This window comes from Ascaphus truei, chromosome 8 (genome assembly GCF_040206685.1).
Source record: "Ascaphus truei isolate aAscTru1 chromosome 8, aAscTru1.hap1, whole genome shotgun sequence".
Lineage (NCBI taxonomy): Eukaryota > Metazoa > Chordata > Amphibia > Anura > Ascaphidae > Ascaphus > Ascaphus truei.
Window position 1 is genome coordinate 29,479,403 of NC_134490.1, and position 25,348 is coordinate 29,504,750.

A 25,348-nucleotide genomic window follows, 5' to 3' on the forward strand; every position below is an offset into this window, starting at 1 on the left:
GTGTACCTCATCATGTGCATGAAATGCCCAGGGGGCTGCTACTACATAGGTGAGACAGGACAGGGGCTAAACAAGAGAATGAACCTGCATCGCCACAGCATCACACGCGGAACAAGAGTCAGTCCTGTTGGCGAACATTTCTCTGACTCTGGCCATAAGATGAACGATCTGAGGGTTGCCATACTCAAAGGTAATCTTAAAACCCCGAAAGAGAGACGGTTGCATGAATACAAATTTATGCAACTGTTCGGGACACTCAGCAGTGGCCTAAACAGAGATCGAAATTTTATGAGTCATTACTGACACTAGCGAACTCTCTTCCCATGAGTGCTAAAGGCCATGTCTGTACATATTGTGCTATATGTATGCACACACAGCTGTCTCTCACACATACTAATACTCCTTATTTCTCCATCCATATACACCAATAGGGACCACATAGTATCCACACACACTTTTAGTTGTGCTACAAACTCTCACATTTCCACACCCACCCACACCATTTATATCCCTCTCACTCCACACACACCTTGTGTAGAGCACTGTTTATACTGTGGGCTCTCCATTCATTTTTATTCATACTGATACACATACACACTCTATCTTCACTTGCTTTCAGTTACCCTTTGACACCTCTAGCCATAAAACACATCCACACCGGGGGAAGGACAAGCACAGATAACATTCCAAGAGACACTGTTTTCAAGTTATCCTTGCTTCATTCATTGTAACATCGCCGGAAGAAGAGATCAGTGTATCTCGAAAGCTCGCACAAATAAAAGCATTTCGTTAGCCACAGAACGGTATCATCTATTTATTTTTTGATTATATATATATATATATATATATATATATATATATATATATATATTACAACTGTATGCTCATCTGCATGTCTTAGGCAGGTCTGCAACCCCGCCTTTCCCCATTATCACCCAGCACACAGCACTTCCACTGCAGCAAGGGATTCTGGGAAATGACATGCAAATGAGCACACAGTGCCACTTTTTGCTTCAAAAACCATTTTTAACATGGTTCCCTATATATATATATATTTGAGATCTGACAGGCAAATGTCTTTTCCCAGAATCCCTTGCTGCAGTGGAAGTGCTGTGTGCTGGGCGATAATGGTGAAAGACAGGGTTGCAGACCTGCCTAAGACATGCAAATGAACATACAGTAATATTTACAGTTGCTATATATATATATATATATATATCATACACATTTTAAGTTATGGTGGGTGAAAAAGGCGACAATAAACCTCCATGTGGAGGTTTTTTGTTGCCTTTTTCACCCATCATAACTTAAAATGTGTACAGTAAACCTACGCAGCCTTGAAAATTGCAAAGCCAGTACTACCAACCTCACACTGATGAGAGCCACACGGTCGAAACAGCTGTCTGTGAGTGGTTTGACTGGCTTTGCATCTAATCCCATGCGGTGCTTAAAAGTGGTGTGAACAGCAGAGCATTTGCTTATAAGGGTTCCATGTAAAAATGGATTTCAGGCAAAAGGTGACACATTGTGTGCTCATTTGCATGTCATTTCCCAGAATCCCTTGCTGCAGTGGAAGCACTGTATTCTACAGTAGGTGACAGTGGTGAAAGGCAGGGTTGCAGACCTGTCTAAGACATGTGAATGTGCTCACAAGGGATATTCTTTATTGGATACATATATATATTAGTTATTGTTGGCAGATGGCACTCACATATAGAGTAAGAGTAGGTGCTTATCCCATAGATAGATTATAAGTAGAGACTCCTTACCAGGCAGACCACGTTTCCTGGGCCACACAGCAGGGAAGAGACAGCACACACAGTAGTCCAATATCCAAAAATATATTGCAAAAAACTGGCAGTCACCGACGTTTCGGTCCTACAAACAGGACCTTTCTCTCCCTTTGGATATTGGACTACTGTGTGTGGTCTCTTCCCTGCTGTGTGGTCTTAGGAAATGTGGTCTGCCTGGTAAGGAGTCTTTACATATACTTTCTGTTTTTCACAAATGTAAGGCCAATGTTTTCACCAGCTGCATGCTCCCTACACGGAGAAGCGCTGTGAATATATATATATGTGTATATATATATGTGTATATATATATATATATATATATATATATATATACACACACACGCACACACACACGAAAAGCGCACAATAGCAAATTTATTAAAAGGGGGGCGACAAATGCCCACTCACATGATTTAGGATAAAATCCTATGAGAATCCAGTAGAGCATATAGTAACTCCTGTAGAGCATGGAAAGCCGCGGACTCAGGAACAGCGATGGACTCAAGATCAATATCGCCGACTACTGAATGAGTCGAGATTAAGCAGCATGAGTCCAATAAAGTCATCACAGTCCACACCGTACGGTAATGCTCTGATGGAGCTCCAGCAACCAGGGAGACACTCCAATAGAGACACTCCAGGAAGACACTCCTGCACGTTCTGACGTAGCGTGTCAAAGTGGCATGACGACGCAATGGCCCAACGCGTTTCATCACTGCTTAGTAGTCCGTGATATTGATCTTGAGTCCGTCGCTGTTCCTGAGTCCGCAGCTTGCCATGCTCCACAGGAGTTACTACAGTATATGCTCCGATCTATCAATTGCTTCTACTGGAGTCTCACCAGTTGGTTCCGGTAACCAGATATCTCTATCTATATACTTGATTTTACCCTATATCATGTGAGTCGGTATTTGTCACCTTTCCCCCCCCCCCCCCCTTTAAATAAATGTACAATTTTTTATACTCTCGTGCACTATGGCATGTGCACTTTTCCTGTTTTAGATTTCGATGTGGTTCATCTTCAGAAGGGCAGCCCCCCCCTTGCTGGTTGCGTTTCTTTATTAGATTACTCGTTCATCTGGTTTGGCAATTTATTGGCATTACTTGCAATTTTCATGTACTTTTTGGTTGGACTTATAGACTTTTTTTCAAAAGTATATATATTATTCATCTTTAACTATGTATAACACATTAAGGTTCATATGCACATTTGATTCACTTTATTACGATTGATTTAGAGTGCTGGTTCTTTTCATGTTTGATATATATATATATATATATATATATATATATATATATATATATATATATATATATAGCACAGGAAGAATTTAATATATTAAAATCCACCTACAATTTATTGTAACGCCTTTGGTGATTGCCCTAAAATTAGCTCTAGTCCTGGGCTATATTTGTCCTGGCAGGTATAAATAGTCTCTTGACCTTGCACGGATTTGTTTTGTACGTCTTGAATAGCAGGGAACGCTTTTCCCCCTCAGTAGCTGCATATATTACAGCTCTAACTGTAACCAAAAGTGGCATCGTGCACGGGTTCAGTTATTCCTAAACCAATAGGGCAGACATCCTTTTTTACTAGGTCTTAGAAAAGTGTGTACAGTATTGATGCAATAGTAGAGTATCGGGACGTATGCGTCCGTTCTGTGGAAAAAGAAAGTAAGTGTATATAAAATAGTAGTGTTACTTACAGTCTAAATATAAAAGTAATGGAACTCGAACTTTTCCCCCTAGTACAGGGGTGGCCAACTCCAGTAATCAAGGTCCACGGACAGGTCAGGTTTTCATGATATCCCTGCTTCAGCACAGGTGGTTCAGTCAAAATGAACTATTCTTTCATTTTTTTTCTAGCCGTTTCTAATTTCCAGTAGAGGGTTCACTTTCCCCACCTGGCAGCACAGAGCTTTTTGTCTATGCCAACTACAAAGGATCTTATCAGAAAAATGTCAGCTTCATCTTCTCAGATCAGGTTCTTTGAGGTATAATAATGTCACTAAGTGAGAAGTGCTGAGCCGCCATATTAATTTAGGTTTTGGGCTCATTTTAAGGAATAAAACAAAGCGAATAGGGGGGGTTGTTTCAGTGAAGTTGTTCATAGTGAGTTATTATGAGCTAAGCAGGATTACCCCTTTATCCTCTTCAGCTAGCAGAGTGACCTGCAAGGTATTGCTGCCAGTAGAAGGAGTGTATCTTTCTAGGCTCTGTCCTGACATCTCCCACTCTTTGTCTTTAGTTTTGATGTTGAGAATGGACTGTCGGCAGGCAGGAGCCCCCTGGACCCCCAGGCCAGCCCCGGCTCGGGCCTGGTCCTGCAGGGCAACTTCCCCCACAGCCAGAGACGGGAATCCTTCCTTTACCGCTCGGACAGCGATTATGACCTCTCTCCTAAAGCCATGTCCCGGAATTCGTCCATCGCCAGCGACTTGTGAGTATGAACGGAGGGGAGAGGCTGAGAAGCAGGGAGTCAACCGGGCCTCGTGTCTATGGGCCAGGTTTACTAAACCGTGCTAAACATTAAAACAGCAATTCTGCTTTCCTTTATTTAATACTGTAGGTTGGAAGCAGGGGGTCTCCGCAGCTGAACTGCATTAATTTCAGCTCCAGGGACCTCCTGTTCCTATGATGCTGACCTCCGTAGGGGGTGCCGGTAGCAGCTCCCGCTGGGCTATGTGGGGCGATCATAATGGCAGATTTAATGTCCCGCATTACGCGGACCAATAGGAAGCCGTGACGCCATCCTTTGTGGCTTCCTATTGGCCCGCGTGTCCAGGACCTTTAAACCTCCAGAGCTGCTACCAGCATCACCTATGGAGGTAGGTATCTCGGGGAGCAGGGGGGCCACGGAGCTGAAATGAAGGGTCCGGCTCCGGAGACCCCTTGCTTCTTACCTATTAAAAAGACAACACATGCTGCTTTAAAGACAGGTTGCACCCTAAAAATTTAATTATTTTTCCTATTTTAAACCATTCTGGACGCCCACCCCCACCCCCCATTTTGTTTCCTTCTATTTGTTATTTGTGTATGTAAAGCATGTGACAGTGTATAATTCTACATTGTTACCTAAGCTGGCAATCGTTTGGTGCTTCCATTCTAAATCTGTCAAAATACTGATTGTGTGCCTAACATAATGGCTAAGGTAACATTATCTATTGTTACAGTTTGCAGCTCAAACTGCTGGAAATATTGGCAACAAATTATTACAAACAGGAAAGTGTTACAAATATCCTGCACTGCTGGAGAGGTGGCCTAAACCTGCTATAGAAATCAAAGGATACTTTAAAACTTATTAGAAATGGCATTAAGAGTTGAATAATAATAACATAAAAATGCAGTAGGTATTATCTAATACTACAGGACCGACTTATTTAAAAAAAAACAACGTAACATTTCACATTAAAACAAAGCACAATGAAGCAGGGGTACAAGAAATATTTTTTGGGTGGGGATTGCTATACATCCGAAATCAGTAACATAAATACATTACCATAATGTAAGATTGTATAAACCTGAGGGGCGGGGGAGGGGAGTTCATGAGCATTTAATATAAACTAGAACAGGAAGCCACTTTGGTGATGTCACTTATAGAACAGGAAATTCCAGGTGTCATTTCACAGAACTTTCAACTCACTTCCCATACAACATGAATATACAATGTAACTGCATGATCTAGCAGCAGCAGAGACACTACTAAGGCCTGGGACATGGTGCAGGGAGCGGCGCTGGGCAGCGCTGACGCTCATGCTCTCCTGCTCAAGCAGGAGATTTTTCTTGTCCCTGCATGAGCGTCAGCGAGTGAGCTTGTGTGCCGGCTGGGAGGCTTTCGGGAGGGGGGCCTGGAGGCGGATCGGGAGACGGGGCTAGCGCGCCGAGTCACGGCGCTGACGTCACGGACTGCCATTGGCTTCTGGCAGTCACGTGACTGGCCTTGCGCTTGCATGAGCTGCAAAATTTAAACTTGCCTGTCTCCTGCATTTCCACACGCCTCCGCACGCCTGCGGAAGCGCCATCCAAAGCCGCGCTGATAGGGATGTTTCCCCTCAGCGCGCCTCAGCACGGTCTTTTTGCAGCAAATCTAATACAGAGTGCTTTTCCTGGTAATGTACAGGTTAATAAGAGCTTCAATCAGACTTAGAACTATGCAACTAATTTTGACAGATTTATTATAAATCATTCTTCCTGGTAATGCACAGGTTATTAAGAATTTATATTAGTGTTAGGGACCCTTGAGATGTGGTCTGCCGTGCAGTGGCTCAGGGGCTTACAACAATTTGGCCAAAATGTTAAACTAAAAGACCATTTTATTTAATAGATATCTATACATATATATTTAGGCACTGTACCGTGTACAAGTTTCACTGGATGTGCACTGAGCTCTGTCTGTGTTTCATGTTCTGTCTCTGGTTTTAAATATTTATTATTTAGTCCTTCTTTGTTATATTAAATACCCCAATTTATTAAAGCAGCAATTCCATTCAGAATAGGGTTGCCAGGTGGCTCCTCCAAAAATACTGGACTCAATGGTGACAGGTGCGTCAGGTCACTATGTCCAGGGAGGAAAATTCCGGACACATACATGTCCAGTATTAAAGTACCTCTCATTTCTTACTGGACAGAGTATCCAAATACAGGACAGTCCAGTTCAATACCAGTCACCTGGCAACCCTAATTCAGAATGTAAATTATTTTGTTTACTATATTAAGCTCTGGGGCTCCCTGAGATACTTTCCAGTTATCTGTGCCGATGTACATCCTGGATTTTCAAGGATGGCGCCCATGGCCATCCAATAGAAAGCCGCAACATCACCCGTTGTGGTTTCGTGTTGGCCTGCAGTTTGAAGGTAATTTTGAACTGCCCAATAAGGAGAGGAGACACTGGCACCTGGAACTGTATGTATCACAGGAGCCAAGGGGTCACCGGAGCTAAAAATAGTGCTGCTCAGCTGCATGGGACCCCTCCTTTATCTTACAACAGGGGTGGCCAACCACAGTCCTCAAGGGCCACCAACAGGTCTGGTTTTCAGGATATCCCAGCTTCAGCACAGGTAGCTTAATCAGTGGCTGATATTCTGACTGAGCCGTCTGTGCTGAAGCAGGGGTATCCTGAAAACCTGACCTGACGGTGGCCCTTGAGGGATGGATGCGGGAACCCCTGACTTACACTCAGGTTAACTTTTTCTAATTTGGGGGTATTGCTGCCTGTAGTGAATAGGCATAAATCATGACCAGGCAAAGCACTGTTTATTAAATCTGTCCTGCCGTGTCAAACATAGAAATTGACAATACATAAAGGCCACTCGGTCTGCCCCTGTTCCTACAAAACATGTGTAAAGGGTGCGCCTAATTTAAATGACATGATTAGTGATATATTAATATAAGTGAATAAAAGTGATAACAAAAATATTGATGTGATCAATAATGGGAAATGAGTGGTTTCCTAATTCAAAAAACATGCAGCTCAACCAAACCCCTTTTTCAGAATTTGTTGCCAAATACTTCCACATGTTAGACCTCTTCAGAAAACGTGAGGAGCGCAGGTACCAAGAACACAGAAATAAAGACACAATAGTCCAATACTGTATATCCAATGATATGATGTAGGAATAATATGGTTTATATCCATCGCGGGAAGGAACAGGTTAAAGATATTTTCTTACAAGGGATCAAGGTATCTAAGAGTAAAATAAAGAGGAATACGAAAGTGCAGTTCCTTACAATGCATCTGTTCTCAGACACAATATTAGAGAGGGTTGGGGTTCCTTACAATGCATCTGTTCTCAGACTCGCTATTAGAGAGGGTTGGGGTTCCTTACAATGCATCTGTTCTCAGACATGCATTAGAGAGGGTTGGGGTTCCTTACAATGCAACTGATCCCAGACTCGCTATTGGAGAGGGTTGGGGTTCCTTACAATGCATCTGATCTCAAACACGCTATTAGAGAGGGTTGGGGTTCCTTACAATGCATCTGTTCTCAGACACGCTATTAGAGAGGGTTGGATTCCTTACAATGCATCTGTTCTCAGACACGCTATTAGAGAGGGTTGGGGTTCCTTACAATGCATCTGTTCTCAGACTCGCTATTAGAGAGGGTTGGGGTTCCTTACAATGCATCTGTTCTCAGACATGCATTAGAGAGGGTTGGGGTTCCTTACAATGCAACTGATCCCAGACTCGCTATTAGAGAGGGTTGGGGTTCCTTACAATGCATCGGATCTCAGACGTGCTATTAAAGAGGTTGGGGTTCCTTACACTGCATCTGATCTCAGACTCGCTATTGGAGAGGGCTGGGGTTCCTTACAATGCATCTGATCTCAAACACGCTATTAGAGAGGGTTGGGGTTCCTTACAATGCATCTGATCTCAGACTCGCTATTAGAGAGGGTTGGGGTTCCTTACAATGCATCTGTTCTCAGACTCGCTATTAGAGAGGGTTGGATTCCTTACAATGCATCTGTTCTCAGACACGCTATTAGAGAGGGTTGGGGTTCCTTACAATGCATCTGTTCTCAGACACGCTATTAGAGAGGGTTGGGGTTCCTTACAATGCATCTGATCTCAGACTCGCTATTAGAGAGGGTTGGGGTTCCTTACAATGCATCTGTTCTCAGACACGCTATTAGAGAGGTTTGGGGTTCCTTGCAATGCATCGGATCTCAGACGTGCTGTTAGAGAGGGTTGGGGTTCCTTACAATGCATCGGATCTCAGACATGCTATTAGAGAGGGTTGGGGTTCCCAATAATTTCACAATATAATTATAGGGTTCCTTAATAATAAAAAAAAAGTTGTAAACCACTGGTCTAAAGTCTTTCCTGAATGTTTAATTTTTTGAAATACAAAACTATAAATATCTTAGTTTGCCCTCTATTTTATTTATCTCCTTCGGATAACCTTGAGTCTTAACCTTAAGCGTGCTAGGGGTCCGGCCGCACCACAGGTCATTTGATCGCTCCAAGAATGATCACATGACCGCGACTGGTGCCAGAAATGAAGGGGACTCCACTTCCATTTCCATTGGTCAGCCCGATCACCCACTACAAAACGGGCAAGTGCCCATGACGTGCCTGGTACGTAATAGGTGCACTGTGAAGATTAATTTACACGGGTATCTACTAAATATTTGGGGGAATTGTTTGTCTGTTTGCTATACATTTGGATACCTCTTAAGATATTTTAATCACATTTTGCATGATGGTTTCTGACATCAAGGAGCAGATTTCTATCTGTTTGGATACAATTCACAAATGATATGATCCCATCACACAACCCTCTAGCCACCACTTAATCTTGGTCACTCTGAAAGTCCAATTTGCAACATTAGCAAAAATACATGAGCAGCCAAAGTTATTCAAGAGCGCGAGATCATTGTTTGGGACGAGAGCTGTTGTTGTTTTAGCAGGGGATTTCGCATTAAGAAACGACAAAATTAAATTATCCTTATATAAATCTCAGTATTTTTTGGTTTATTACTTTCAGCTAGTAGGGTATAATGTAAGGTGCTTTTCTCATTTCTGATATCTGACACTGGTTTCTCAGGTTTAGTGGCAGCTCAGACCCCCCGGTAGAAGGACGAGAGAGCCTGGTATCCATTGACCTGTATCTCCTTTCTCTTGCAGACATGGAGAAGACATGATAGTAACTCCCTTTGCACAGGTAGGTGCCTCTCTCACCTGTTCAACTCACCTTGTCGGTCCAGGCAGTTCTCCCTGCATGTTTATTTTATTAAGATTTATTGACAATACTGCACATTACGGTGCCTGATTCCACCTCTAGTTATTTCCTTGCTCACTCATTTATTTTACACTATGAATTATTTTCACTAAGAATGAGCCACAAACCTAAATTAATCTGGATGCTCGCCCTCCTCACTTACTGACACTAGTAGAGCTAGCTAGAGTAATATGGCCCTAGGGCGCAATCATAAAAACTGATTGGGGGGTGCAGTTGCGGCGTCATGATGAAGAGACACGTTGCCATGACAACACACTGACACGGAGAAGCGTTATGGCAATGCGTCACCAGGTGACTTCGCTGCGTCAGGACGATGCAGCGTCAGCTGACGCCGCGATGCAGATACAGAAGGGCTGCTCTCTTACAGAGGCCTTGTAAAGGGGAGAGATGGACAGATAGTGAGGTGAAGAGAGTTCCAAATGTTTTGAGATATGGGGGCTGAAATCTTCCCTAGCAATGGGAAGATCCATACTAAAGAGCTAATGCTAGGTATGCTCTGTACACTCGCTCGCAGACGGCCCCAGGATCTGCCCCCTGATGTCAGATCGCTGTCTCCCCTGCAGAATAATGCCCCTTCCCAGGCAGTGTAGGGGTTATGCCTCCCCAGTGGAACTCCAGGGCTCTGACATCCTGCACCCGGCTGCGGTTTCCTTTCAGGTTCTGGCCAGCCTGCGCACTGTACGGAGTAACTTTGCGATGCTCACCCATCTGCAGGACAGAGTAACTAACAAGTAAGTGATACTCTTGGTATTAACCCTGCATCTGCCAGAGAGCCCTGGGACAATCTGTGGCAGGCGCAGGAACTTGTTACAAAATCGTAACCCATGCTTAAAAAAAATAGTAGTGGAACTGTGCCTGTTAAAGCTGCAGTTCAAGCTGACGGTTTTCCCATTCAATATGTGCATCAATACAATCTGCACACTGACAAGTGATTAGCTAAGCTGCAGATCGATCCGTTCTCCTGTAATCGATTGCTTTCTCCGGGCTATTTAACTCAGTTCTTGCACAGCATTCTGGGCAATGTAGTGCTGGAATATGATTGACTAGGCAGTTGCTAGATACAATTGGTGCACTTTTAAAGAGAGGGCAGGGCTCAAGAGCCAGAGCCTATCAGAAGGGAAAGGGGCTGTCACTTTGGAAATGCTTCTTACATTAGAAACCTTAATAAACGTCTAAAACATTTTTTTAAATGCTACAAGTATTTTCTCATAGTACAGAACTGATTTATTAAAAAAATACACATGTAGGATATTGCTTGAACTGCTGCTTTTATGCTTCCTACAATAAATCCCTTTTTTTGTGTACCCCCTAGAACCATCGTGTAAGCCACTAGGGGGTAGCAGATTTCAGGGTTTGCTTGGGTACCCCCAACCCTGGTGTTTAGCTCAAATACTTAGTATTTTTTTTTGCTACATTTTGCCACTACTGCTTCTATTATTATAATAATAATAATAACTAGCTGATATACCCGGCGTTGCCCGGGATGTAAATCCGGAATTGGTAGTATTAGTTATAAATAGGTGAACAATAGGTTGACTATTTGGTGGAAAGGTTGTATAATGATGTTGAAAAGAAAATGTAATACGATGTTGTTTAAAAATGGTTTATTGTAAACACACCACAGTACAATGTATATTTTGGTGACATAAGTGATGTAAAAATGTGAGCTGTGTCCCGCTAGGGTGTGAGTGGGTGTGATGCGGCGGGTGGGTGTTCAGTACGGGTGGCGGGTGGGTAGTGAGTGCTGGCTTTGGGTGGGGCTCCCGCTAGGGTGTGAGGCGGCGGGTGTCTGGTGAGTGCATGCGGCGGCTGGTCAGTGATGTCGGTGTGACGGGTGGGTGTTAGGTGGGAGGCGCCGGGTGGGTGGTGAGTGGATGCGGTGGCTGGTCAGTGATGTCGGTGCGTAGGGGCGTGAGGCGGCAGGTGTGTGTCGAGTGTGGCGGGTGGGTGAGAGGCGGCAGGTGTCTGTTGGGTGCGGGCTGTGGGGCGCAGGGTTGTCACTGTGTGTCTGTCACTGTGTGTGTGTGTGTGTGTGTGTGTTTGGGGGCGTCAAAAACGGAGCTGGGGGGGTCACAAACGGAGGTGGAGGGGTCAAAAACGGAGCTGGGGGGGAGGCAAAACGGAGCTGGGGGGGGCAAAACGGACCTGGGGGGGGGCAAAACGGACCTGGGGGGGGGGGGGGGGTTGCAAATACTCAGATGTCTCTGTTAAGCCCCAGCAGCAGCAACAGCCAGCACCACGACCAGGGAGCATTTCCTCACCTCAGGCAGCAGCAGCAGCGTGGCCGGGGACCCCTGGGTTAGAGCGCACCGGCCGTGGGGGGGCGGGACACGGGTGGGGGGAGGGGTCGAGACACACCGGCCAATGAGAGCCGTGGGGGGCGCGTGGACCTACGGATCAATGGACCAATCAAATTGTCTACAGACACTCACAACCAAGATTTTCAGTTTTATATATATATATAGATAATAATAATAATAGCATGTTCTTGTATAGCGCTGCTAGTTTAAATAGCGCTTTACAGAGACATTTTGCAGGCACAGTTCCCTGCCCCATGGAGCTTACAGTCTATGTTTTTGGTGCTTGAGGCACAGGGAGGTAAAGTGACTTGCCCAAGGTCACAAAGAGCCGACACCGGGAATTGAACCAGGCTCCCCTGCTTCACTCTCAGTGCCAGTCAGTGTCTTTACTCACTTAGCCGCTCCTTCGCCTGCTTCTACTAAAAATCTGTTCCATACATCTGCTACTCTTTCATTAAAAACAAAAAGTGTTCCTTATAGAGCAGGGTTTCCAGCGGGCAGCCTAAAAGACTGGGTGGGAGATATTATGACATTAAGGCTACGCTTATAGTGCCGGCGACGTCAGGTTGCTGGAAAAATCAAATTGAGATGACATCCAAGCCGTCGCGCCGCGCTTACTATAAATGCACACGATGGCGGCAATGCATTTGTTTTGACGCGATGCCGCTGTAGTTGCCGCCGGCACTATAAGCGCAGCCTAACACAGACAACTTACTTTCCGCCTCTTCACCCACAGATGGGTATAGGCGACTTCCACGGAAAACTTCACTTTAAAAAGATCCATGGAAGTTGTTTAGCTGGATATACCCAAGGGGACGCGAAGCCCAAGAGTCGACAGAGCCCATTTTGTTAGAAACGAGGGGCGCCACGTGAAGGCAGGGTTGGCAATTGATAATGAGAGGCTCTATATTCGCATCAATTATCCTTGCCCCCCACACAGACAACAAGGCTAAGGAAATGTTCTTTAAAGGAACGTTTTATTGAAAAATCCCTGCCCCTCCTATTAGGGATGCAGAGGGTCTCTGGAGTTGAACTGTGTTAATTTCAGCTATGGGACCCCCTGCTTCCAGAGATACTTACCTCCAAAGGTGCTCAGGGTCTTCATGCAGATTTAAAAGTCGTCGTGGCTTCTTATTGGTTGCTGTCATGCGGTGACCTTTAAACCGCCATATTGTTCACACTGGATGAAACAGTACGGGAGCCACCTTCAGAGGTACCTCGGGAAGCAAGGGGTCCCCCGTAGCTAAAGTTAACGTGGTTCAGCTCTGGCGACCCACCCCTGCTTGAAACCTACACGGAACCCCCACCTTTATACGTGTAATCCCAGTCAGACAACTCCCCTAAACAATTCTAACTCTCTCATGCAAAAGCCTAAAAGCTGAACCTGCACCAGCTAAACGGGGCGAGGGGAGAGAAGACAGAGGCGCTGATTTTAATGATGATTCCCAAATGTTTTTTTATTTTCTCAGGAGATCGTCTGGCAGTAACCAACCAGCGGCATGTAAACCTAATCTGTCTGGTAAGGAAGTCATTCCCAGCACTACAAAATAATGTTTACTAGTGTATTTATTATACTGAGCAGGGCAGTATTATTTATACCGACCTCAGATAAATGAGTTTTAGTGGTGTTGGAGTTAGGATTAGCTCAGTCGTAAACTTTGAAGTGGTTGAGTTCAGTTTGAATGCCAATCTCTGCTTTCCTTGTGACCAAGATTGTAAGCTCTTCAGATCAGCTACTCATTGTTGCTTCAATATTCTATTACATTGCTGTTTACACTGTCAGCGCTATAAGAGAGATAATGTTTAGCGGTGTATTATGGTCAAAATGCCTTTAAAAGTAGTGGTACTGTGGCTTATCTGAAGAAATTCTAGACATGCGAAAAGCTCTTTGCACCGCCTTTTGCAAAAAAATAATCTAATATTTATTCTTTAAAGTAAAAAAAGGGGAGAAATTGCTATCACCAAAAATATGCTTTCTAAAAAGAAAGTGTCTCTCTACAGTTGCAAGTAAAAAACAATAGTGATATTATGGGTTTCTAAATAAAAACTAGGGACACTGCATCATTAGACTTACTGGTGCTTTCATTATATATTTTCATTATATATGCAATGTACTAAAAAAAAAAAATCGAAGTCTTTATTGTTCACTACCCTTACAAATTATTTATCTGCTAACGGATCTTTTGCATCCCCCCCCCTTCCCCTTTTAAAAGTGCCCCCTTCCCCTACAAAACTAAAATGACCCCACCTCACACAGAGGGATGGATAGGAAGCGAATTGACGTCAAGCATTCCTTTAATAAAACCACAAGGCTGGTGTCTTGAGAGCAGCAAAACTCCCAGGAGGCCCCAGTGAACCTTTCACTTCCTCAAGCCAACCCCATAACCACTGAGCAATCCCCCTCTCCCTTTAACCCGTCTGTTACCTTCAGTGCATGGCTTCAGATTAAAGATCAGTCACTTTAAAGGGTCAGTCCCTCCTATGACTAAAGTATACTACTGGCAGTGACATGTTTAAGGGATCACATCTGGGTGATTGATGCCCTTTTACCCAAGTCTGCCACCAATAAGTATTTTTCAATCATGTTTGAAACCTTCGAGGGCCAGAGTGCCACAGCCACTCCGGCACATTGCGACCATGTGCCTGCTCCTCAGAAGCGATCATGTGATTACCGCGTCACCGATGACGGGGGAGGATGTCTTCTTCCATTCCTCAGCCAAAACGCAATCTCCCCAAGGAAATGACCAAATTGCACAAGGGTGGCCCACTCCAGTCCTCAAGAGCCACCAACAGGTTTTACGGTCATTGACTGAGCCACTGATTGAGCCACCAATGCTGAAGTAGGGATATCCTTAAAACCTGACCTGTTGGTGGCCCTTGAGGACTGGAGTTGGCCACCCCTGAAATAGCATATGACATAGAAACTACATTATAGGACCCTGGGAGTGCCAGGCCCCATGATGTGTTAGCTACGTCGTGGGGCATCCAGAGGATCCTGGGGGGCTTGCCCTCGATCAGGTGTTTGCTACACCAACAGCCCTGCCAAGGCATAAGTCTCACGCATTAGGGCTCTGTGTCACTGTCTCACGCAGAATGAGGTCAATCTCACCCTGGCGGGAGACAAGACTCCTAAACCCGCCCCTTTCTTATCTTAACCACGGAGCATTGGTCCATAACCTCACCTCTCGTCAGAAACCCGGCCCTGGCCAGACACTGCATCTGCTGCTCCGGAGATAAGGTGTCTCCAGCAAATCTCGGGCACCCTCTCACACTCCTGAGTGGGGGACGCATGACAGCTCTGCAACAAGCGATCACGTGGCTGGCACTCCTCGGGTGCGGCGTATATTCCGGCACTCAAAGGGTTAAATATACCAACACAAGCTCGCCATGTCAGTCCTCGTTACCACAGGTCTGTAGAAAATGCAGAGCAGAATTACTGCAGACAGCATAAAAGGTGTGGTACAATTACCAACACTGTCTTATTTTAAATAACCTGACATCACACATTATATTTTTTTACAGCAGCTCCGTAACTCGGTTTTAGTGGGTTAAATATATACTCTTTTCTTTATAATATATATATATATATATATATATATATATATATATATATACATAAATATATATATGCACCATGCATCTATATTGTTGAAGCTAGGCAAAATGAAATCGGAAATCAAATGACGTCCTTATTTACTTTGGTGGAGTCAGGAGGAAGCCATCTTGGATTTGTGACATCATTTATGACGCTTGGAAGGCTGACGCGCCTGGTCGCTGCCTCTTATTGTCCCCAGAGCCCCCAAATCTTTGCTTTGAACCCTTTGCTAATCCAAGATGGCTGCTTCCAGGGTCTCGAGAACCATAAAACGAGATGTTGATCATTTCAACCTAGGTTTTTATTTTGTATGGCTGCACTAATGTAGAAGTGGTTACCGTAGAGATACGTCGCAGGCCTCTCTGGCAGGTAAGGGGTTAAGGACACAGCTGAACAAAAAATACTGCTTGCAAATAAAACCGAGAAGGGTTTGTAGGACGGAGCCCCATGGGGCCCAGACAGTGTCCGGAAAAGGGAACGATAGGGCAAAAAACACATCCTAGAGCCGCTGGAGAAGTTAGAAAAGGCCAATTGATTTCCTGTGAACCTGTGGGAGAGGGCGGCTGGGGAGGAGCAGGGGAGCCACAAAGAAAGAGGCACTGTGGGAGCCGTGTATCAAGTTAGGAACCCCGCACCTAGCAGAGTCCAAGAGCTCAAATATAAACTTAAAATACTAACACGCAGAGCAGTATAACAATCTGTGGAGCGGTATAATAACACGGAGAGCGATATATCAATCTGCAGAGCGGTATAATAACATGCAGAGCGATATATCAATCTGCAGAGCGGTGTAATAACATGCAGAGCGATATATCAATCTGCAGAGCGGTATAATAACATGCAGAGCGGTATAATAACATGCAGAGCGATATATCAATCTGCAGAGCGGTATAATAACATGCAGAGCGATATATCAATCTGCAGAGCGATATAATAACATGCAGAGCGGTATAATAACATGCAGAGCGATATATCAATCTGCAGAGCGGTGTAATAACATGCAGAGCAATATAACAATCTGCAGAGCGATATAATAACATGCAGAGCGGTGTAATAACATGCAGAGCAGTGTAATAATATGCAGAGCGGTATATCTTGCATAGCGATATAATAACCTGCAAAGCGGTATAATAACATGCAGAGCGATCTAACAATCTGCAGAGCGATATAATAACATGCAGAGCGGTGTAATAACATGCAGAGCGGTATAACTTGCGTAGCGATATAATAACATGCAGAGCAATATAAGAGCATGCAAAGTAGTAGAACACACAAGAGATATATAATAACATGCAGGGCAGAATTATAACGCAGATTAATATAATAGCATGTTAAGCAGTATAATAACATACAGAACAATACTATAACACAAAGAGAAATAAAATAACCGACTGAGCAGTGTAATAACACTCAGGCCAATATAATAATATGTAGAGCAGTATAACACACAAAGCAGTATAGTAACACACATAGCAATAGTAATACACAGAGAAATAAAATGATAGGGTAAGCAGTATAATAACACAGAGAGCAATATAATAATGTACAGAACAGTATTATAACATGCAGAGTGATAGAATAACATGCAGAGCAGTATACAGTATAATAATATACATAGCAGTATACAGTATAATATGCAGAGCAGTATACATTATAATAATATACAGAGCAGTATACAGTATAATAACATGCAGAGCAGTATACAGTATAATAATATACAGAGCAGTATACAGTATAATAACATGCAGAGCAGTACACAGTATAATAACATGCAGAGCAGTATACAGTATAATAATATACCGAGCAGTATACAGTATAATAATATACAGAGCAGTACACAGTATAATAACATGCAGAGCAGTATACAGTATAATAACATGCAGAGCAGTATACAGTACAATAATATACCGAGCAGTATACAGTATAATAATATACAGAGCAGTACACAGTATAATAACATGCATAGCAGTATACAGTATAATAACATGCAGTGTAGTATACAGTATAATAATATACCGAGCAGTACACAGTATAATAACAAGCAGAGCAGTATACAGTATAATAACAAGCAGAGCAGTATACAGTATAATAATATACTGAGCAGTATACAGTATAATAACATGCAGAGCAGTATACAGTATAATAACATGCAGAGCAGTATACAGTCATAACATGCATAGCACTATAACAACATGCAGCGCAGTGCATTGAAAGACCCTCTGGTTGCAAAGGGGTTAATGGTGTCCTCTGATTTTTCTAGCTGCTGACCCCCATGCCAGCACATGATGCACTTTAACCACTGCACAAATGTAATAACACACCGATACACACGCAGTAACACACCGATACACACGTAGGCCCACCACTACAGACACAGTAATAAACTGATTCACACAGTAACACCAATACACATACAGTACACACACACAAACTGCTACAGTATGTACACATTAGCATTCTTATACATGCGCATTAACGTGCTGATAGTCACACCGCTATTATATACAGTGATACCCACAGATTTGCACATACAAACTACAAACATCACACGTACACAGACCCACACATGCTTATATATACCACGAATATTGGAAGGCCGCCTAGGCTGATTTGTATACAGTATATGCCTGCTACAGGCGTACCTTAGACGAGGCAGACTTTTATTTATCCTGCTAACACAATGACTGAGCATGCAAAGAGTTAACCAGAAAGAAAACCAGATGCGGACATAATCCCAGGATAAAACAATGACTTTTCCCTAACAGTCCATTCCAACATATGCTGGCAGTAGGTCTATCTCAGCCATTAAATCACCCCGGGAAGCAGCCATCTCATTTCCATGCTGGGGGGGGGGGGGGGGGGGAGGATTATTTTTATTTCTTTTTAAACTTTGTCACTTGCTCTATAAGGGTGGGAAGTCTTTTTAACCCCTTCAGGACTCTGGACCTGAAGGGGTTAAAAGTGGGCAGCGGCGGAAGGTTTGCATGGCGGTTGCCATGGCTATTCTGGCCCTGATCTCCCCCCCCCCCCCCCCTCTCTCCCACTATCGGTTCCCGGTGAGCCTGCTAACACCAAAACCCGGACTTGATTTCTGGCAACGTGGCACACACCATATCCCATCTTCTAAATCCATAGGGCCCCACTATTCCAGACCAGGGCTTAGCATAATCTTCTATATCCACAACATAGCCAGTGCAGATAGATAGATAGATAGATAGATAGATAGATAGATAGATAGATAGATAGATAGATATATTGCAGTGTTATTTTAATACAGCTGTATTCGACTCTTCCATTGCCACTCAGTTGCCGATTTTGTGGATGCGATTAAGGGGCGTTATAACTGACCGTCCCTCTACAGTTATTAACCCCAACTCCATTGCATTACCATGGAAACGCAACAATGGCTGCTCCCCCTACAAAATATTTCCATCCTTCTTCTTTAACCCAGGATCTTGCTGCCCAGAGAGCGGACGCTGGATATGTAACGGGCGTCAGTTGTTCCCTGTATTTTGATCTTTTTTTCTTTTTGCAAGCTAAACAGCTGTAGAGGAATTCGGTTGTTAAATTTAATCATGCATAAATTGGGTCGTTTTACAGACAAAATTAATATGAGTTTAGGATGTTCCAGCATCATTAACTGTGGACTTTCCCTGCCCTTACAAACATTGTGTCTGCTTTACCATGTAATGTCTGATTTTTAGGGATATTTGTACTCGTATACATATCATCATAATAAAAATATATATTTTTGGTTCTTTTTCATTTCTATGTTTTATTTTTTATTGCCTGTTTGGTGGTGAAGCAGAAGGGAACCTTCCTTAATTTGCATTGGATATAGAGGCTGACCTGAATCCTTTTTCTTTACAGCAGAGCGTGTTGGAGAAATAATTTCGGAAGAAAATACAAGGGAAATTAAATACTAACCAAAGTTCAATAAAATCTACCTTTTCAATGCAAAATTCAATATAATCTACTTTTTTCTTTATATATAGCATTAATTACACATCGCTGTACGCAGAACTGAGAGGCACATTCTGGCCTGGAGAACTTACAATCTACTTTTTGATACAGGGAGGAAGTGACTTGGTCACGAGTCGCTGGCATTCAAATCAGTGTTTTTCCACTTCAAAGACTACTGTTAGGATCCAGGGATCTCCAGATGAGTGGGAGCTGGGGTTTCTGGAGCACCTCACAAGATGACGTTTTGATTAGATAATTGTAGTTTGCAACACTGGGACCCTGTGAAAGTCTATAAGCTTTGCAGCACTGGAGGCCTTCTTTGTGTTGAGTTGAGAATGTCACTGGTGAACTGACCATTGGTAACAGCAAGGAGGCCTTCTTTGTGTTGAGTTGAGAATGTCACTGGTGAACTGACCATTGGTAACAGCAACAAGGAGAGTGGATTCTCATACTTCAACTAATTGGATATGATTTTGAGAGTCGGCGAGGGGCCAGCTCCAGTCGGTCTAAATGCCTCCTTCTCCTCTCTCCGTAGAGGATGCGGTTCAGAAACTGGCCATCGAGACTCTGGAAGAGTTGGATTGGTGTCTCGACCAATTGGAGACTCTGCAAACCAGACACTCAGTCAGTGAGATGGCCTCAAACAAGGTAAGTGCAGCAATGTCCCGTGACTCCGGCTTTTGAGGTGGTTGTGGGTGTGGGGGGAATTGTCAACCAAGACAAGTAATGGACACATTTGGACACTGGTTAAGACAACTAATGCTAAAAGTGAGTGAGTCATCCATTGAAGGCGACTGTAAAGGGTCAGACTGCATATAACTAAATGAGACTCATTCCTCTAGAGTGAGACTTTTGTCTAGTGAGGAGGACTCACTGCTGATGAGTGGGGCTGCCTTCTTGTGAGTGAGACTCATTTTTGATGAGTGATACTGCCTTCTTGTAACTGAGACTCACTTTTGGTGAGTGAAACTGTTTTCTAATGGGTAAAGATAAAGGAGACCCACTCCTGATGAGTAAGACTGTCCTCCCCCCAGTGAGTTTCTCGTCTAGTGAGAATGACCGATATTCTCACTGGTGAGTCTGCCTTCAATGAGTGATAATCTCTTTGTGAGATTGCCTTCCCATGAGTGTGACTCTCTTATATGGGCAATCTTTTCTGGTGATTGAGCCTGGCTTTCTAACGAGCTAGACTTTCTTTTATGGAGGACATTTGAGACTCATTTCCACTGAAAGACTGCCTTCTAATAAAGGAGTCCCAGCTTTTCAAACAAAGTCTCTTTCTTATGAGAACAAGTCTTTTTGAGCGAGTGAGTCTATTTAAAAATGTTTGAGACTTGACCGTCGTAATATTTCACAGGATTTGTGAAACAGCCTCCCAGAAGAATGGTGAATAATAAGGGATACAGACAGAATACAGAACTTGTCCTATAGGAATTATGAAACCCTACATAAAAACGTTGACAGTTTTAAAGTTGCGGGGAATAGAGCAAACTTGGATGGTTAAAGCTGCTGACACACAATTTTATATATATATCGGGTTTCTGGATGTATTTTTGCTTTCACTAATACACTTTGATTTTCAACATTGAGTGCTGTCTCTTGTTTACCAATCCTTGGAACGGTAACGTATAACTACATTCTCTATATGGGACGTGCACCTGTGGCACGCAGGTAAGTAAATCATAAATTTTCTATATTTCATAGAAGACACAAAAAACGACGTTTCGGTCCCCCAGTGGGACCTTTCTCAATATATAAAATGTATGGTTTACTTACCTGCGTGCTGTCCCTTGATGTCGTATTGCAACCGGTATCGTATGGTCTGTTATTGCTTTATGGGATAAGCACCAAATCTTATTTACTTGCAAATGGTGTGCCAGCTGTGCATTGGATTATATATATATTCTCTCAGGTTGAGCAATTAAATAAATAATGTAGAAACCAAGACACATCTCCAATATATATACATACATACTATCTTAACTTTCTCTCAGACTTTGAATCCTGGCTTTCATTCTCTAATCCATCTTCTGCTTGACAATCTTGTCAAATGTGAAAACTCTATCCTCTCCTCCTCACTTTATCTGTATGCCCCGTCCCCGTCCCTCTAACCTGCAACCTTGGCTACATTCACATGCCTCCTTCGCACTTGCACTCCTCTGAACACCTGAGGAAATCTTACATTCATTCTGATTTTCTACACCATAAAGTTCTCCTCTCCGGTTACAATTCTGCTCTCTGTAATAGAAAACAACATTAAACCACACTGTAAACACTGTAATCCAAGTTTATTGTCCCTGTTTATCCCATTTGATCCCTGTGCTGCTTTCAAAACTGTGGACCATTATCTTCTCCTTCAGATTCTACACACTCTTGGTATTATTTTTTTAAATTTTTTTTATCCTGGTGTCTTTTGCCAACATGTCTTCATCCTATCATTCGGGGCTCTGTTCTGTAAACTCTCCTTTTCACGATCTACACTCTTTCCCTCGGCGACCTCATCAACTAATTTGGCTTTTTGGCATCAACTCAACGCAGATGATCGGTCGATACATCTATCAACTCCTAACCACACATCTGCAATCAAGTCCCACCATCAGGGGGATCATCCAGGCTCCTATCTCTGCTGGGTTCACAAACCACTGTCCCAGGTCCGCTCTCGACATACCCCCTCCCCCCTTCAACAACCTCTCAGGTTTCTGTCCTGGGCCTTGGAATGCTGGGTGGCAGGCCAGACCAGACCTCCTCGCCTTGCAACTTTCTCCTTGGCAATCTATCCAAAATTCTGCAGCTAGGATCACTTCACTTTCTCCAAGAACAGTCCCAGCTCATCTCCTCTTTACATCCTTCTCCTGACTTCCCATTAGGTTCCGAGTCACCTTCAAAGTTCTTCTTACTGTCAAGACTTTCCACTCATCTGCTCCTCTCTACATACCAGCTTTGATTTCTTGCTATGGATGGATCATTTTATTTAGATAGCGCCAACAGTGTATTTAGCACTTTACAAAATTACAAGACGGAAACTAAAATACAAACAGCATGCCTCTGCTTGTCTCCTGTGCTCGGCTCATAATAGACTAATTTCCACCTCTACTGCTCTCTCTTGCCTTAAAGCTGCAGTTCAGTCTTTTTTTTTTTAATTTATTTTTTTACTTCAATAGTTTCATGTGTGCAATCTCTATTTACCTAAAGAACTGTATAGCTGCAGGTCAATTCGTTCTCAATGTATTGATAGGCGAATTTTGGTGACATAATTAGAGCTGGCATATTTTTATATTCTGCCTCTGTCACTCAGTGGAAGCTCATGAATATTCATGAGCACTCCTGCACTGACATGTGCTAGAGGGAGGGCAGGGCTGACAAAGGGGTGTGCCAGAGCTTGTGACAGGACATGAAGGGGCAGTGCCTTAGCAAATGGCTGTTAAAATAGAATACAAGAAAATTGGTCTTTCAAAGTTGTTTTTTTAAAAACAGAAAATGCTAAAAGTATTTTTTCTTACTACAGAACTGATTTATTAAAAAAAACCACACATGCAGGATATTGACTGAACTGCAGCTTTAAACCAGGGGGCGCAAACTTTTTTCCCTGCTTCCCCCTGCCAGCGGTCCCGTCACCCCGCTCCGGCGTCAGCGTCATGACGTCACGTTGCCATAGCAACGTGATCTCACATGACCCCACGGCGTCATTTGACGCCACGTTGCCATGGCGATGCATGTGAGAAGCCGCCGGGGTCATGGTAAGTGAGGTTTACAGAGGACCTGCAGCTTTCCTGGCACTTAATTTAAGTGCCTTCGGGAAGCGCGCGGGGCCTCTGTAAACCCCACACTCAGTCTCGCGCCCCCCAGTTTGCTCACCACTGCCTTAAACTAGTATCCCTCTCATCTTACCTCTGAAACTCCCACACACTCGGTATACACCAAGTACCTTATCTTTTCACGTTTGTCAGTAGCCTGGACACATGGCTACTGCCACCCAACCTTTGTGGTTAAGCACTGCCATCTACTTACTCCTTCATGTACTGCCTCTGTATGTAAGTCACCTAACACAGCTGTGCGCAAAATGGGGGGGGGGCGGTTGCAGAGGTCCCACGGTCTTCCCCCAGGCATTTAATTTAAATGCCAGGGGATCGCGTGAGGCCTCTGCAACTAACTTACCGAGATTCTGAAGAGCTGCAGAGACGCGTTGACATGGCAATGCGGCGTCATTGGCAACGGGGTCACGTGACCCCCGCAGCGTCAATTTGACGCCGCCGAGCAAGGTGAGCGCGAGAGGAAGTTGGAGCAGGCAGGGGGGCAGCTGAAAAAGTTTGCGCTCCCCTGTCCTAACATACCACTTATGGGGAGATTGACTAAACTCTGTTGCAGGTTAACGCACCCAATCTGGTGTTAAATGCCATTCAAGTCAATAGCCGTTTACGTTCAGGTTTGTTATCCCACAACAGTCCTAAGTGAACCTCGCCCTAAGGCGCTATAGTGTGCGCAACGGCAACAATGCGACGGAGCGATGTCGCCATCGTAAAAACTAGTAGCCGGCAAAATGTGATTTTTCAAGGGCGGTCGCCTCATGTGACGGCCCTTTGAACCAATCAAATGGCTGGAAACCCGCGATGCCGCCGCCCGGCGAAATATAACTTTTTCGGCTGTGGCGACAGGTGACGTCACCCGTCGTGTCGCCGTTGCCATCGACGGCACTATATGCGCGGCCTTAGATTGTGATTTCCTTTCCTAATGTCTGATATTCTGTTTATTGCACTTCGTGTATTAGTTCAAAGTACTAGTAGCGTATTGGACTTGGTGTGATGCCTTTTAACAGTTCAACTTTCGAGTCTATCATGGATTAAATTATTGTGTAGTGCTTTCAAATCCCTGGTTTCTTTTGTGCTGTCAAGAAAGTACAAGACAGCACTACGGGTGAAGAAGAGACCTGTGAGGTTTCAAATGCTCTGTACATTATAATGTAATCTATACAAATAAAGAAATATACAACCAGTTTCACCTTCAGCCCTTGTACATGCACTGCTAGCATGAAGCTGTGTATAATATGACACACAAATATATACAGAGACACGTGTACTCACTCCTGCTCTTCTCCTCCGACTCTCTAATTGGCCTTCCCTCTGCAGACTTCTCCTCTACCTCTCTGATTGGCTGTTCCCCCGCAGACTCCCCCCCTCTGCTTTCTGATTGGCCGTTCCCCCGCAGACTCCTCCCCTCGCCTCCCATTGGCTGCCTGGTTTTGTTGGTGGGAGGGAGCCCTCAGCCCCAGCATGTCCCCCAGGCTCAGGGCTCCCAGCCTCTGCTCACTGGGGTCCCCGGGATACTGACACCCCTCCATCCCCGAGGCTCTACCATGCCGGAGAAGACCAGGCTGCTCTCTGTGTCATGGGGCTGTGTTGAGGTGAGCGATGGGGTTGGAAGGAAAGAAAGATGGAGGTCGAGGTGTTTGCAGAAGGCCACTACCCCCCCCTTCAGCAATAAAGGGGTACACTTGTGTGTATTTCTTGAATTTTTAAATGTTGGGCCCCCTTCTAGCACTAGTTAATTGTGTATATGGTGTTGCACTAAGCAGGGGTTCAATCGTAGGCATTTAAATGATAACCCCCAATCCAGCAATGGAGAGGTTAAATTGCACTCTGACATTGTACCCCTACCCTTCCCAGTGCTGAACGGGTTAATTGCATTTCTGCGCGTTCAGTAGCAAGGGCTTTCATGTTTAAATGCTGGCAACCTCTGGCATTTGATGGGTTAACCTTGCGTTGTCGTAGTGTCTGTGTCCCACCAGCACTGAAAGGGTTTGTTGTACTGGGGCATGTAAATATTGGCCCTCTGCTGGCACTGAAAGGGTGAATTGCATTTGTGTAATTGCTGCAAAGTATTTACTGTTTGAAAATGTACACAAGATGCAGTGCTGGTTGTACCTTGCACTAAAAAGGGTTAAATGTATGTCAGGGTTTA

General features: G+C 44.0%; 1 protein-coding gene across 7 annotated transcripts in view; it reads left to right on the forward strand.

Annotated features, from left to right (window-relative positions):
- The window catches only part of PDE4C (phosphodiesterase 4C), a 322,499-nt gene that overhangs the window by 285,924 nt on the left and 11,227 nt on the right, over positions 1 to 25,348 (forward strand). For 6 of the 7 annotated variants that reach the window (XM_075611049.1, XM_075611050.1, XM_075611051.1 and 3 more), the window contains 5 exons: positions 4,042 to 4,233; positions 9,421 to 9,457; positions 10,193 to 10,266; positions 13,305 to 13,354; positions 19,929 to 20,041. In XM_075611049.1, the coding sequence (XP_075467164.1) occupies positions 4,042 to 4,233; positions 9,421 to 9,457; positions 10,193 to 10,266; positions 13,305 to 13,354; positions 19,929 to 20,041 (466 nt within the window). Of the gene's footprint in view, positions 1 to 4,041; positions 4,234 to 9,420; positions 9,458 to 10,192; positions 10,267 to 13,304; positions 13,355 to 19,928; positions 20,042 to 24,289; positions 24,792 to 25,348 lie in introns of those variants that run through there. The other variant, XM_075611057.1, reaches the window with a different exon arrangement.